Source organism: Peromyscus leucopus, chromosome 3, assembly GCF_004664715.2.
Source record: "Peromyscus leucopus breed LL Stock chromosome 3, UCI_PerLeu_2.1, whole genome shotgun sequence".
NCBI classification, from domain to species: domain Eukaryota; kingdom Metazoa; phylum Chordata; class Mammalia; order Rodentia; family Cricetidae; genus Peromyscus; species Peromyscus leucopus.
In genome coordinates, this window is record NC_051065.1 from 30,704,499 (window position 1) to 30,721,438 (window position 16,940).

Sequence of the window (16,940 nt, forward strand, 5' to 3'; positions counted from 1 at the left end):
AAGAGTATTCTATTTGGTGAAGGCACTAAGAAGTTGACTTTCTGGTGCTGACTTAAAACATCTAAAAATTAAATGCTATTGTAGATTTTATTATTGTTAGGGTCCGCAGATCACCCTACAAATGACCACCACTCATGTATGCAAAAGCAAGAGCATTTATTTCTCAGGAGAAGAATTCCGGCATGTTGTGTTCAGCCACACAACAAAATGGCAATGACCCCCTAGAGAAGTTCACAGGCTCCTTTTATAGATGACCAAGAAAGGATTAGGTCATCCTAAACATGATTGGCCAAGTGAGCAGCAGCCACATTAATGTGTTTCTGATTGGCTGGGGCTGTAAGTGCTGAATCATGCCTGGTATGCAATACCTCCCTGGCTTGCCTTATCAGAACCCTAAACTTTAACAGAAACTGAGACCTAAACAGAATAAGAAACAACAATTATAAACTGAAGGATAATTTTAAACTTTAAAGACACTTATCTTGAATAAAACTGTTCATGAACTTAATGAACAAAACATAACAACATCTCACAGATTTTCACTATTGTGTATATGCATATACATATGAATATGTATTTATATATGTAACCCCAAGCACATATGTACTTCCCTACAGTTGTATTCTGTCATTCATAATAGTTTGGAAACATTTAAGTTTAAAGGAAAGACATCGTTGCTGGGGAGTGATACACATTTAATCCCAGCCCTCAGGAAGCAGAAGAAGGTGGATATCAGCTAACTCAAGCCAACATTTTCTATATAGTGAGTTTCAGGCCAGCCAGGGTCATATAATGAAACCCTGTGTCAAAATTTTAAAAAGAAAAATAAGTGAAACGAATATCTGTGAGATGTTGTTATGTTTTGTTCATTAAGTTCATAAACAGTTTTATTCAAGATCAGTGCCTTTAAAGTTTAAAATTATCCTTCAGCTTATAATTGTTGTTTCTTATACATCTAAAATAAATCAAGAAAGGATTAATTATTACTACATTTTATTGATCAAGAGCTGTGCCTCATCAACAGGAAGGAATATAAGAGCTGAGTAAAAATGAGAGTTACATATAGTGTCCTTCTGTGCTTGAGCTTGAATTCTCTGAAGACAGGAGGCTTGTTGTTCTTCCTTCTGTGTCCTCCTCCCTGTTCTGAAGGATATATGTATATGTGTGTGCATTATGTTTATATATATTAGATATGGATTCAATATTCTTGCTTAGAGTAGTCATTCAGACATTCTCCATCAATTTAGTCTACATTATAGACTTTAAGCAGAGAAGGTAGGCACTAGATCTTCAAATACCAAACTTGTCAATTGACTTTTCATTAACTTTCCAGAATTTGGGATGAGGAAAAACAAAAGATTTAGGAAACATGGTTAAATGTAAGTAGGTTAATGGAAAATGGATCTAAGAATTTTTTTATTGAAATGAAATGCTTAATGTATGCATTCCATGAATAATTTGCATTTTATTTATTATGAGCACAGAAAAAAGCTAGCAACAAATGCATTTTTAAAATCTTATAAATTTAGTGTATAAAAGGACATAATTCTGTTTATTCTGTTTATTTGATATGGATGTTTATTTTTGGCTCAGTGTTTAAAACCATTTTAAATAAAAAACTTCTGAGAAGTAATGTATGGAAATGTAGGTTAATATTTAAAATTATTTTCATATGTATGTATTTGTATACTTATGATTCCTTGATGTTTAATTAGTACTACATTAGCTTTAGGAAGACCATTTCTTTTTACTTTATAATGAAGCCTATTTCTAAAACATGAAAATATTCTTAAATACATAAATGATACATAAGTCATTCTAACAGCTATTGAACTCAAGATGCCTGGCACAATACTAAATACATTACACAAAATTTTCCATTTGATCATCAAAATAACCAAATTTCAAGACGTTAATCATATTTTATCAATGACAGAATAGAGATGTATTAGCGTTTTATAGGTCACGGAACACAAACTTGGCAGACACAGGATTTGATCCCAGCCTGCTTTAATTACTGCAGTCCTGCATGCATCTTCTCATCCACCAGAGTTAAATTGCTTGCATTCATTTAACCATAAGAAAACATTTACGGTTGAGTGACAGACTAACTTTCCATTATTGAGTAGTTGAAGTCAATACTCAGGCTTTGTGCCTTGTAAAAGGTAGTATTAATAAGATACTACCTGTAATGCCTACTGGTTTTAGTGAGTGGTAGATTCCTACTGGTAACTTTTTAACCTTTTTTTTCCCCATTCTTTCAGAATGATGTAGGTGGGCAACGAAGTCTGATAAACAAATGGACTACTTTTCTTAAGGCGAGACTCATTTGTTCAATTCCTGGAAGCGATGGGGCAGATACTCATTTTGATGAACTCCGTAAGTCACGTGTCATGTCCCTTGCTCGTAGAACAGTCCTACTACCTAATCAAGTAATTCAGCATTTATTTATTTTAGTATCATATACACAAATACCTACATAGACAAATAAGCACAGCTTGGAATTGTTCTTACTAAATTGACCTTCGCCCACACAAAGCTGTGTTTTGCTCTCAGTCTGAATGCAAAATACAATGAAGTATTCCTGCATTTGAAAGAACCTCAAATTTAATAAAGGGAAACAATTACAGTAATCAGAAGATGTGAGCTATGAGACTAGAAACTCTATGCATGCAATCCCCTTCTTCCTTTTTTTCCTTGGTGGGAGCAACAGGTAGGAATAGCCTGGATTCCTTGTTCCTAGGATGCCCTCTGCTGGGGAGGATGGAAGATTTGTTGACCATGGTGATCTGACTTAAAACCTCTTTTTAAGAGAGGCTGCAGACAGATTTCTTTTTATTTCTTCTTTTTTATTCCTCTCAAATCTAGTTCTGGAAAGATTTTAGTTGCATATAAGGTCAATATCATTATCTTCTAATTTTATTTTCAAGTGGATAAAACAATTAAGTCTTCCAATTACTTCATCAGTGTTTTATGCTTTACTCGTATTGAAAATAAACATACCCATATCTCTCATCATCCTGTAAAACATTCTGGTACTTCTTGACTATCAGTGCTGTATTCTCTGCACAAATACAGCCTAGTATTTTCATATTGAAATACAAGGCTGAAGCCGTTACAGCACAACATGTCTATAAACTGTTAGGCAAAATCTTCCTTTACTGTCTGGTTTCCATTTTATATGAAATCACATATTCTTAGTTGGAAATAGTCATGGAGACTGTCAATTGAGTCATCTCACTGACGCAGACCACTAAGAGGTTCACACAGCTGGTAAGAAAGCTTTTACCCCTAATTCCTTAATGCTGCAGTGATTCATCTTCATTTTGGACAGTGCTTAGAGTTCTTGAAGTATTATATATTATTAAAAAGCAAATGTAATACTGAAAAACAAAAATATGGTACATAATTATTTTTCCATTAACAGAAGACATTTATTTGCTCCCTACAAGAGATGAAAGAAATCCTGTAGTATATGGAGTCTTTACCACAACCAGGTAGGTTGAACACAATCCTTTTTTTTAAAAGTTTTTTTTTTTTTTTTTTTTTTTTTTTTTTTAACATATGAAGAGATTTATTATAAGGAATTAGTTACAGGATCATGGGTCTTTGCTAGACAATTCCAAAAACCAAAAGGCATGCTGCTGGGAAAAGGCAGGGAAGTTGAATTTTGAACATGGCCCAAATTACTTCAGCGGCAGAATCTGAGGATAACTTAGCTGGGTTTTATAAGGCTTGTGAATTTATTGAATCAGGTTCACCCAGATTATCAAGGGTAATCTCCCTAAAATCAACTGATCATGTACTTTGATCATATCTATTAAATACATTCATTGAGTAAATAGCTTTAAGACATTAGCCTGGTGTAGCCGACACACCAGAAAAGGCCACCACGGTGTACGCGGTTTGTCTGTGGTGGACAATGAGGACCTTTGCTGCCATGCCAAACTCTCATATCTGACCAGTCTGATGACAGTCCATTTTCTGCTCTCTTACTTCAAGCTTGAAAAAGAGTTTTGTTTTGGTTTATTATATATATTTTACTTTTATGTGTTTGTGTCCATGTGTACGCATGTGGATGCCCAAAGAGGCCAGAACAGGGCATCAGATATTTTGGAGTTGGATTTACAGGCAGTTGTGAACTTCCTGCAGTGAGTGCTGGAAACTGAACTCTGGGTCTGTGCAAGAACAGCAAGAACTCTCGTCCCCCAGCCATCTCTCCAGTCCCAAAGAGAATGCTTTTAGTCCTTGAAATTTTTCCTGTATGTGAGTTGTATATATAGTTGTTTCCTTGTCTGGTTCACAGACCTTTGTATACTAATATTCGCCCACCGAGCTTCATCTCCAGCTCCAAACTAACACAGAGTAATTGCAATTGCCATCGCTGTGACCAAACACCCCAAAGAAGCAACTTGTCAGAGAAGTAACTCACCCTTCGAAGATGTAATCCATTATGGCATGCCCCAGGAGCTTGCTCACCCTTGTTAATTATGTAGCACAGCAAGACTAGGGCCAGAAGCAGAGCTGGGCTATAATTACCACAGCCTACTCCCTAGAGACCCACTTTCTCTGTCGAGGTCCCACCTCGCAAAGGATGCACAACCTCCCAAAATAGCAATGCCAACTTGGGAACAGTTGTTAAAAAAGAAAAAACCCACATGAGCCTACTAGGGGTACTTTAATCTTCAAACTATAACAGTAGCTAGTTGATCTTTTTAATTTTCACTCATATTTGCATAGCACACCTATTTTCCTCATTTGACCTGGCTTTTGTGTTTGTTAGAAATCTATTCATATGCATTCTATTTATACCATCATGGTGGCCACTATGCTAATTACCACAGAAAATGTTCACTCAGTCCCCAGAACATTCCTCTTATTTCAGATGCATCAATGACTCAGCTCAGCACATGTCACTGCACACATGAAAAACATATCTCTAATACGAAGTCACAGTATAAAATTGTTAGGTATAAGAAAAGAACATATGCATGGGATGTTCATAATGTGTGACCAGAGAGGTGGGACTAAAGAAATGCCTGAATGAAGGACCAAGTTGATTGACAAAACAGTGTGGAGCACTGTTGACTTAGAATCTATCACATCACAGCCCCCTTGTCACCGTAACAGGTAGATGTGGCTGCTCTGAGAGTCCACTAAGCTACTCTCTAAAATGAGTGTCTGATTCCTATCCATGAGGCCAGACTGAAGCCCGTCCTCTTCCTATGTCTGTGTTCATGTCTGGTTTCTGCATAGTGCTGCCTTGTGATATCAATGAGATTCTGTGACTTCCGTGAGTTAGGTGCAGCATCTACAAATCTTTTATAAAGGTGTGCTCCCTACTGTCTTCATCTTATTTAATTCGATTACTTACTTTTGACTCTGTTTGAAGCACACAGACACATCCCTTGCATGCCTAGACTACTTCTAAGTTTTGCATATATCTTCCCTTAACTCTTTGTCAATGGGCTTCCACATTAGGATGAGAAGACCTGGAGGTTGTTATTGACAATGAAAGAAATGACTCTGGTCTCTCCCTTTGAATAAGTTCCTACAATTTACAGTTTATTTCTTTTTGTGGCAAGATCCTCATAAGCTGGAATTTTCTATGGATTCAGAATATATTGAAAAACAAAGACTGTTTAATTAATTGTGAGACTTAAAATGGAAATATTTTATTATGGACATTAGGAAGACTTCCCAAGAGCTGCTGTTTGGGAATCCATTTTTCTATTAGTGTGCAATGAATACTGAAAAAAAATGCAAGAGGAGCAATCGCCTGCATTGGCTCAAGTATCTCAGTTCGAGTTTTCTTGGCCCCTTTCCATGCAAAATCTTTCTTTGAAGTTGAAGTTGATGTGTGTTCCACACACAGATGTAGATATGTGCCAGGGAGACAGAGCCCCAAGATACTTCTTTTTTCCCTTTTCCTATCAAGTTTCTGCCCACCCAGAGTGTGAAGTTACAAATCAGCTCTTTGTTCCTGGTGTTCTTTGTTGTTTTATTTTTAATGCTGCCCTGAAGACTGAGGTAATTTTGGAATGCATGCCATATCCTTTGTCTAGTGAAAAGACATAATTAACCTTTAATAATGGTACGTTATTTCTTTATTATAAACAAGCAGATATGTGATTATTATCACAATATCACTTTCCTCTTATATGCCTGCTTACACATTACCTTCTGACTCTGATGTCTCCCACTGACATCATTCCAAGAACATTAATGTTCGAGCTTCTCATGTTAAAGAGTCCTTAGCTTGTGTAAAGCAGGGGTGATGTCACTTGGTCAGAAAGGGTCATCTTAGTTTTAAGAACAGGCCTCAAAGAAAATGTGTTTTGCTTTCCAGAAATGAAGCAAGAAAGAAATACGTGAAGGGTGCTAATGATTATTCTCTGTGTTGTAGATTTTTAGAATTCCTGTGAAAATTTTAGCTGCTTAGTATTTCTGCTGAAACCACATGATTTTGGGCACATTAAGTATTAAGTAGATTACTATAATTCATAAGCCCAGCTCATGAAATGAAAGTTCGTTTCTGCCTTAAAAATTGTTTAAACACCTACTTTTAGTAGACTGATAAAGGCTAGAAAGTGGTTAGGTCAGCAAACACACAAACCTGACAACCTTATTCTATCCCCTCAACACACTGTTGAAAAGAGAATCGAATTTGCTCCTCTCCCAGAATTACATGTCATACACAAACACAACAATAATAACAAATAAAACAAGAAGTTTCAAAAAGACAGATAAATGGTATGGTTTTTCATGTATCTAAATAATTACTGTTTTAAACACAAGTAATATATTTTTTCATTTTCATTTTAAGCTCTTTGTAAGTATTATGATGATTTCAAAAACTAAACAATATGTAAGTAAGCATCATACTTAATCATTTCTATCTTATAGTTTTTCTGAATCAGTGGTTCTTAATATGTGGGTCATGACCCCTTTGGGGTCACATAAGATGTCCTGCATATCAGATATTTACATTATGATTCATAACAGTAGCAAAATGACAGTTATGAAGTAGCAACGAAAATAATTGTATGTTTGGGGGTCACCACACTATGAGGAGCTGTATTAAAGGGTTGGGAAGGTTGAGGAGCACTGCTGTCAGTGTAGACCCCCCCTCTTTCCTGGGGTCCCTGATGATCCACCTGGCAGCCCTCGTCCCTGTCACCATCAATGGTCAGTCAGAATTACTTGCCTATAAACTCCTTCGTGACATAGGCACATATTTTGGCAATGCCTGTCAACTAGAATGTGCCATAGATTTTTCCACAGAGCTCTGGGGTGCAGAATGTGCTCAGTGGGTGAATGACTGGATGGCGTTCCTTTCTTTCAGCTCCATCTTCAAAGGCTCTGCTGTCTGTGTGTATAGCATGGCTGACATCAGAGCAGTTTTTAATGGCCCATATGCCCATAAGGAAAGTGCAGACCATCGCTGGGTCCAGTATGATGGAAGAATACCTTATCCCCGACCCGGGACGGTATGTACCCAAGTGAATAACTGAATTATCTCCTTAATTCCATATTCAATTCCTAATTCTATTATTACCAACTATGCCATTTCTTAAAGCCACATGTGCTGTCGATTTGGAAATAACTGTTATTTGTTTATACTGATATATTAGTATTTCCATTATTCAAATGAAGTTAAAAATCTTTTGAATGATTATTTTAAGTACTAAGGAACACACTGGATTATATTGTGATGGTTACTTTGTGATGGCATTACAATATTTAGCTCAGATATTTCAATTTAGTTGTCCAGAATGCAAATTTTGTAAATTAGTTGAAAATGCCAACTGAACAATTGTTTTGCTTCTACATCTCTGCATATATCTTGCATACATCTCTAGAATTTCTTAGTGTCTGGTTCTTCTTTTAAAGGCTCTATTGTTTAAAGTAATTCATTTAAATGATCCTCTTTCTTGACATGCATCTGTTTTTTCTTTATTCTGCTGAACTTTGAAATAATACGCAATTCTTAGAGTGGAAGAAATTCTAAATAACCCAGAGTACAAGACAATTTGATGGCGTGTACCTCTAATGCCAGCAGCCTGGAGGATGTAGTAAAAAGATTTTGAATTTCAAGCCAACCCCGAAACAGGCTAGAAAGGGAGGCTACTGGAAGAAGGAGGAGGTGGGGGGCGGGAGGAGGAGGACTCATCTCCATCCTCATTTATTTTCAAAAGTTGTAAACCACATTTAAAGCCAGATGACAAAAAGTAAAATGTATTTTACAATTCATGAATTTGCTAAAAAAGAAAACCAGGCTTGGGAGATAGTTCTGGTAGCTATGGGAGCAAGAGGTCCCTTGAAACCAGAACAAAAGCTGAATGTGCCCGGCAGTGATGGCACAGGTCATTAGTTCCAGCACTGGGAGGCAGAGGCAGGCAGATCTCCAAGTTCTGAGTTCAAGGCCAGTCTGGTCTACAGAGTGAGTTCCAGGACAGCCAGGGCTACACAGAGCCACCCTGTCTGGCGAATGAGGGGGCGGGAGGCGGGGGTGGGGGTCGGGGGTGAGGGTGGGGTAGATCCTGCAATACATGCCTGTAATCCCTCCCACTACTGCAGAGGCAGAGAAGAAGATCCCTTGGACTTTCTGGGTAGACAAACTAGCCAAATGCCTGAGTTTCAGAATCAGTGAGAGACACTGTTTTCAAAAATAAGGCATAAATTGGAGACACCAATGTTGACCCTGGCCGTCACATGCAGGTACACAGATACGCATACAAACATAGACATGAGCTCACACCTATAGTCACAAATAACAGAAGCGCACACTTCAGTCTATGCTTTATAACTAGAGATTCTTCCGAACTCACTGTCAAGGAGTTTAATGTACTACATACCTATTTAAGAATAATTCTACATATTTACACCAAGACATCTAAAATAATCATCAAATTCTACTTAGTATTGCTTATCTGTGCTTTTTCTTTTTTTATTTAATTTATTTATTTATTATGAACACAGAAGAGGGTGCCAGACCTCATTACAGATGGTTGTGAACCACCATGTGGGTGCTGGGAATTGAACTCAGGACCTCTGGAAGAGCAGTCAGTGCTCTTAACCTCTGAGCCATCTCTCCAGCCCCCTATTTGTGCTTATTCTTAAGAGGAAATAGCTGTTGGTAGGACTTTCTTAATTAACACCCTGACTTCCTGTTACATACTATAATTAAACTTGTATGTATTATTATGCAACTATTTCTATTTTCCTATCATTATTCTTTAATATAAATTTGTTTCCATGTTGTTCTGCTTTGATTATTAGGTATTCATTATTCTTTTATATTTAATCAATTAATTTATTTTGGGGTAATTGTTATTTTCGTGCATAGCATATTTTTATATTTATATTATGTTGCTGTTTGTTTGTTTATTTATTTATTTGTAAAGAGGGTGAGTTTTCCTAGGGAGATATGGACTACTCAGGGTCCAGGGGCTTAGCTACGTCTGACGTGGGGCATCTGAGGGAAAAAATATCTATGTTCTTATGTCTGTTAACTTTATTCCTCTAAGACAAAATTCTATCAATTCAGCTATAGCTCCACCAGGCATTCAAGGCAGGAATAACTCTAGACATACCAAGATCTATACCCGTCTACTTTATTTCTCTGGGATGCAATCCTGTCTCCATAACCATAGTTTCGTCCGGTTCCCTAGCTCATAGTCCTGCTAATGACTAAACTCCTATGCTTCCAGCCTCATCTTCGTCCTCTGTATCCTCTTTCTCCATCTCTGCTACTCTCTACTCCTGGCACTCAGAAAACTCTACCCGAGGTCTGCTTACCCTCTACAGAACCTCTGCCATCCTCTCTTCTCTCTCGCCACGCTGTTCTGTCCTTGACTACAGAAAATTTCTGCCCTTTCTTTCTCTGGGAATGTGGTTCTCTGCCTCCTCAGGAATGTTGTTTTACTTCCCACCTAGATATGTAAAAACCCCCTTTGTTTTCAGTCAGTTGCTCTGGAGAACCACTAGGCCTCCTCAAGGCAAGGGGATGGTCTGAGCTTCATTAGCACAGGAAACAAAGCTAGGCATCTCCTACAGCTTGTCTCCTAAGCTCAGCAGGGGAGTTAGTAATTTAGTAGTTCTTCAGGTCTGGGGAGCTCAACTGTTTGCCAATTGGTCTGGGCACGCAAGGATTTCATAGCAGAAGACAGCTGGAATATTAAAGGCTGGGTAACACCAAATATTCAAAATAAATGGCTTTGCCAGACACTTGGCCTGTCAAAATTTAGCTGTAATACATAGCTGAATATCTATGATATATTCTTGTGGCCCGCAAGAGGGAGATGCAAAAACACCAGAGAGAGTCTCTTGAGAGACCAAAGAAACTATTACATCCACATCTAGATTGGAGATGTTTCCTATGTCACTACATGGGTGAAGGGTTTCTTTCAGGAGCCTGGGTGGTTCTCAGGCCATTACATCACTAAGAACCCCCACTTCACCTGTAATGTAACTGCTTGCATTTTTAAGTTTGCAGTACATCACCATGCAGCAAAGAGCTAAAGGCTGTATAACAGGCATGTACAGCTCATTCGTCTTGGCTCCCTTTTCTCTTCTTCCTATCCCTGATAGCCACCACATTGATCTTCAGTTCTCTGAATTTAACTACAGTAATACTTTGTTTAAGTAAATCCCAGACTTCTGTGAATGGATTGCTTTACTCCGCATCAAGATAAAAACTCTTTCATCTGACATATAATGGAATTTCTTTCCTTTTTATGGCTGATAGTGTAAAAGTGGAGTGTGTGTGTGTGTGTGTGTGTGTGTGTGTGTACATACTCATTATTCACACATCTGTCAGGCTACATTTAGTTGTTCCACATCTTTGCTGCTTTGAATAGGATTGCAATGAACCTAGGAATGATCACACAACTTTCAGGTACTGATTTGAATTCAAGTCATTACAGTTGGATTTTTGTTTGTTTGTGTCCCCCCCTCCCCAATCATCTGGATAATTGGAATGGTTTTGAACTGGGACAATCTACATTAATTACAATAAATAATTTTCATTCACAGCCACAGCCATTGAATCTTATCATACCCATTAATTGAACACAATTATCAAAATGACTCCATACCAACATTGCTTTGTAGTTATAATGTAAGTGAAAGAAACTGCAGTGAGGCTTGCTGTCTCCATTTTCTCAGTTACTGCCTGAAAAACCTGTAAATATTGCAGAAGGCTCACAGAATGCTCATTATATATGTCACTTTTAGGCACATAGCCATTTCTCTGAAATGGCAATTAGTAACTCCCACAAAATCAGAAAATACATGTTAGTGTTTTTCATCAGTGATAAAAGAAGCCCAATATGTCAAATATATTGGTCTACTGCTGCACACTCAAAATAGCTATAACCAAATTTTGAAATGGCTAAAAGGAGGCACAGGTTTTTAACTTCTTTCTTTCCTTACTTATTCAGTCATTTTCAATGATTCTTATTATATTTGTTTATAATTATCATCCTGTTTTTACACTGCAAATATTTTATTTACTTTTGATTTATTTAAAAGTAAATTAATTTTAATTGTAATGCTGACATTGAGTTAGAAACATCATGTATCTGATGTGAAAATCTATTACACAAGTGCTTTTACCAAATGAACTTTACCACTTTAAGTAACTGCATTCATAAAATCAGTGAAATTAAGTTTCACAGACTATCAAGTGACTACCCTTGTAAAATTTGAGAAAGTAAGAGTTAGAATGAGTGATAGAGACATCATAACTCACCCTCAAATTACACTGGAGGAAACCAGTGTCCCAAATAATTAAATAGCATACCCAATCTCAAATTACCCAACCAGCAGAATGAAAAGGGCTGCTGGGTGAGTTTTATGGCCAGTCCTTCCTTTGTCCTTTGATATAATATTTACCTCTTTCTAACATTCCCACATGAGTATGCCTGCATACCCTACCCAAAATTATTTATATTTATTTTATATAATCTTCTGCCACAGTCTCCTATCTGTGCTTATTGAAAGTAAGAAACTATACAGCTATATTTTCCCCCAATTCAGAAATCTTATATAAAATTATAACTGAATATTCCTTATGATGGACATTTCATAAATACTTATATGGTACCTCACTACATTCTTTTGTTGTTGTTTTGAGACAGGGTCTTATGTAGTGCAGATGAGCCTCAAACTTGCTATGTAGTCAAAAATGGCCTTGAACTCCTAACCTTCTTGACCCTCCTTGTTCTTACTCCCAAGTGCTAGGATGACAGATGTGTGCTAACACACTCAATGTATTTCATACATTCTTAAAACATAATCATAATATTGATCCATTAGCACAGTTGTGTGGATGAGGAAAATAACAACTACCATTCATGCATGTTCATGGTCTCATGAGCTTTAAAGTGATAGACTTTATTAAGTTAGACTTACGTTATATAAAGAGCTATATATAGAGAGCCCTTCTAAGTGTTAAGCAAGACAACTAGAGTCTTGAGTTGTTTCTCCAGGGCTTGGTCAGTCCTCAAATGAGTACAATGAAGCTCTGTAGTCTTGCAACACTTGACATTTTTATTTTAATATAGGGGAATGTTTCTAATGTCAATGAAAGATTTGCTGAATATAGAATTTGTTTCCCATACATTGGTTAGAACCTTTGTTTTTGTATTTTCTGTATCCATAGTATTTTTATGATTGAACACTGAGTTGATAGCCCAGTAGGGACCTCAGTTAAATGCTTACAGGCTTGGAGTCATTCCCATCTCGTTTAATTTCTTGGTTTTGGTAGAATGTTGTACCACTGTGGACCAATGCCAAATCTCAATTCCTAGTCCACAATACTCTAAGTTAATAAACTTGCACACTCACAAAGATTTTACCTAGGTGACTGACTCTTCTGCCCTCTGGTGTCTGAAGAGAGCAGCTGAACAAATCAACAAGTGCAGAAGAATTTTTAGAATCTTTATTTTCCTGTTCAGTTTGGTGATGTGAGGTTCTGACTGACATAAAATATCAAAACAAAACAAAAACAATGAAAAATGGTACAAATTAGACAAGAAAGACAAACTGGAAGTAGGCTAAAACTAATAGTCTGAAAAAAATCTCAATCTCAGGAAGATTTGTAAAAGATGGTTTCAATTTTGAGAATTGATCTATTAAAAATAATTTAATACAGTTTTAGCAAATAAAGATATTTATTTTACAGTGTCATTCTGTTTTGACAAGGATTTGTGTGTGTGTGTGTGTGTGTGTGCTGTTTTTATTTTGTATGTGTTATGTGTACACATGTGTATATGCACATGCAGCTGTGGGTGTCCTTCTCTATCACTCTCTGTATATGATTATCTCGGAGGCAGCAATTCTCAATGAATCGGGAGTTCACCTCTTTGGCAAGACTACCTTGTATCTTACCAGCAAGCCCCAGGCATCCTGTCTTTGGGCCTCCATTACTGGGGTTACAGCTGGGTTCAAATGGACCTGTTTTTCATGTGGCTACCAGGGATTAGAACTCAGGTCCCCGTGCTTATGTGGCTAGCATTTTATGAACTGAGTTAGCCTCCCAGTCCTGAGAAGGCATTTTCATAATTTGCACATTAGTGTAAAATGCTGCCCAATGTTTACTCAGAAGTAGAATTCAGTTTTAAACCATTCTTCTCTCCAAAGCTGAAAAGAGCATCTGCTTTCACAATGTAGATGTATATCGGAAACATGTTCTACTATCTTAAAACTATTTTGCCCTAGTTTTCAAATTTTGTAAAAATAGTAATTCACTTTTAATTCCTTTCCAAATGACTACTGCTTTCACTGTCAACTTATTCTGCTTCGTTTTGAATTATCAAAACAAATGATTATCATAAATCCTCTATTTTACTGATAGAGACTAATGGATTAATAGGTAATATCATTTGTATAGCCTTAGTTTTCTAGATGGACATGGTTCAATCATAAGTGGTGTACTCACTGTGAGAATTTCTTGGTTTGAAAGTTTACAGTGGAGTTGTGTCTCAAGAAATACAACTTTCTAAACCTGAAGTTTCTGCAGAGTCTGACAGAACAGACATCACGACCACCCCATGGCTAACTAGATCTAGGCTGCTTCTCCAAAAACAGTGGGAGGCAACTTACTTTAAATAGGCATTCACCTTTCCCACTGGTTTTAAAAGCACAACCTCAGCTTCTAAACTGGGCTCCCCAATTCCCAAACTACCTACTATGTTCAATAGTATTTTGATTTTTCTATTACAGGAATTCCTCTAAAGGAAAGGGATTCTGAAGGACAGGGGAGTAGGGCTCAGAAAGTTCCAGTTCCTTGTATTAATTTATAGTTTTTTATGCCCTAATGGCCATATACATAGGGTCTTTCTTTGTCAATCTATTTAAGACTGGGGCTTAGAGGAATAATCAGGGGGTGAAATTCCACTTACAAAATTTTCGATTTCAAATTATAATACAAATTAGACTTTTTAAAAATTTATCACACATAAAGCGTGGTGTGCTTATTTCTCCGGTTTGCACAGTTGAAAGCCCAGTTTCCTCTTTTTAGTCATTGCTCTGATTAGTTTATGAGGAAAATGTGGCCTGGAGGAAGCAGAAAGCAGCCGGCATCATGGAAAGGAGAACCTTTTCACAGCTCTCTGCTGCCTTGCCACAACAGCGTTCTTTCACTGGATAAAAAACCACTTTTCTTCTCTTCTTATCCATTGCTTCCTGCTGCTGTCCTGAAGGCTCTATACAAACGCCTGGACCTGCCAAGCATAACAGAGTCACACCTAGGCAAGTGCAGCCAGCTGGCTGCTGTGGGCTGCACCCTGACATCTCAGGGTGTGTCTAGGAGGGCTCTCTTCTCTCTTCAACTTTTGCGATATATCCAGCAACGTGTTGGTGTTTTAAGTCTGACTAAAACTTTCTGATCTATCCTTTTCTTCTCTCAAAGTTTAAACTGTCTTAAGAGTTTTTGAGAAGAGCAAGGAAACACAGTTAACCAATTCGAATTCCTGCTTTTCATAGATGGCAAATAAATACTAGGAAAACACAGGAAGAAACAAAAGATACTATGTGGGGTAGGATGATTAGCTGAATTATGACAACCGTTACAAATTTAAATGAATATATGCATACCCCAAACGAATACCTGGGATATACAGCTTCAGTGGGAATCTTCAGAGGAAAATTAGTAACTGCATATGGCTTCTCTTAGATGTGGTATTTCTTTACATTTTTTTGTTTGTTTCTTTGCCCTTTATGGGACTTTCTTTCCTGCTTTACCCGCGTAGCTTTTTGCCATCCTCAGTTGTGTGTTACCAAGGTGAACCTTCCCTGGGTTGAATGTACTAAAACAACACTATTTGGCTCATCCTGTCCTGCCTTAAACCTCAGGGAGTAATTACACTCCAAAACCTCTTTGCGATTGTGTGAGCACAGCACTGAGGACCCGGGATCACTCCTAGCAACCAGGGGCCAAGGGTCTCAGCAGAACACTGGCAGCATGCCACAGGGAAATCTGCCCTAAGAAGAAAATGTATTTCCAAAAAACTTTCTGTAGCTTTCAATAGAAACCAGGTTTCCTTTTCTCTTCTCTTTTTATCCCTTAGATTTTATTACATGAGAATCTTTCAGAACCTATCAGAGGCAAGCTAGGAAGAAAACTGTCAGCTACATGTTTACTAAATGATTAGATCTTAACTTGCAATGTCTTACAAAGAAATGTATAATTGTTTTAAAATTTGATACCAAAAACTGTGGCTTGGATATCATGAATTAAGTCCTTTGAAATTTTGTCTGCTATGTACCTGCAGATATGAAGTATAAAGAGTTTGTTTTCCTTAAGTTGAAGGGCTCTTTCCAACATGTGAGGTAGGCAAAATCTTGCTTTTAATGACAAATCAATCAGATTTAACTGAAGGTGTTATGAGATATGAGCCCCTTCAGAAATGGCCACTGAGTAAGACTCAAATGTGCATCTGCAATCCGCAACAAGCTTAGTATTATCTGTGCCTACGTTCTTTTCAAGTCTGACTCAATCTACTTACTACAGGGCTCCTGCCACTGTCGAGCTGACAGATTCTCTTTGGATGAAGGGGAAATGCACAAAGAGGTGATGGAGCACACAGATTTCGATCTTCAGACCAGCCTCCAGTGGCAGGCGCTCAAATGGCTAATGATGCAGGCCATATCTCTTTCCTACAGACCTGGGACAAATAACTAGACATCAGGAGAGGATCAGCTTCTTAATGAAAGACTTTTGTAACAGATAGATACTCTCAAATTAATTAGAAAATCACTAATGGGCCTTTGAAATTCTCAGTACAATTTCTGTGTTGGGCACTCTGGGTCATTATGATTTTATTGGTATGAAATTTGGAGTGAGAGCTGTCCATTATCACTTACTCCTGGATCTTCAGCTAATAATACCCCTCTTGACTTCAGAGGAGGAGATTCTGAAGCACTGGTATAATCCTAATTAGTGCCTAATTTAAATGGTTTTCATCAGTAGGAACTTTATTCCATGTCATCTTTTTAGAGAAATTTAAGATTTTTGTTTAGTTTAGTTTTTTATTTTATTTTGACAATGTCATGATACTTTTATAGAGACTTTCTCTGGTATCATTCATTTTATTCTATATGCTTGTATTGATTAAATATAGTTTTTATTAAAAAATATTTGTCCACCACTAAAATCTGAAATGTGATGATGTTATCCTACTAAAGGCAGCTTCCTAGAATGTAGTTTTTGAAACATAAATTAAATTTACAATATAAAAGAGTATATATCTTGTAAAATATTCAAATTGTAATGTCATTCCTTCTTTATTTTGGATAACTACATACCAAATTCAGTGAATTTATATCAAATTGTGCTTGATATAAATTAAGTGTGACCACCAGAGGGCAGTTGATGCTAACTCTTTCTCTACTATGTGCTCCCAGGAAGCTGTTTTAGGCAGGAAGGGGCCTGT

General features: G+C 37.2%; 1 protein-coding gene across 2 annotated transcripts in view; it reads left to right on the forward strand.

Moving 5' to 3' along the window:
• Positions 1–16,940, forward strand: part of Sema3d (semaphorin 3D) — a 192,617-nt gene that overhangs the window by 150,292 nt on the left and 25,385 nt on the right. For both annotated transcript variants that reach the window (XM_028862073.2, XM_037203546.1), the window contains exons 9-11: positions 2,265–2,379; positions 3,428–3,497; positions 7,346–7,490. In XM_028862073.2, coding sequence (XP_028717906.1) covers positions 2,265–2,379; positions 3,428–3,497; positions 7,346–7,490 — 330 coding nt within the window. The remainder of the gene's footprint in view (positions 1–2,264; positions 2,380–3,427; positions 3,498–7,345; positions 7,491–16,940) is intronic.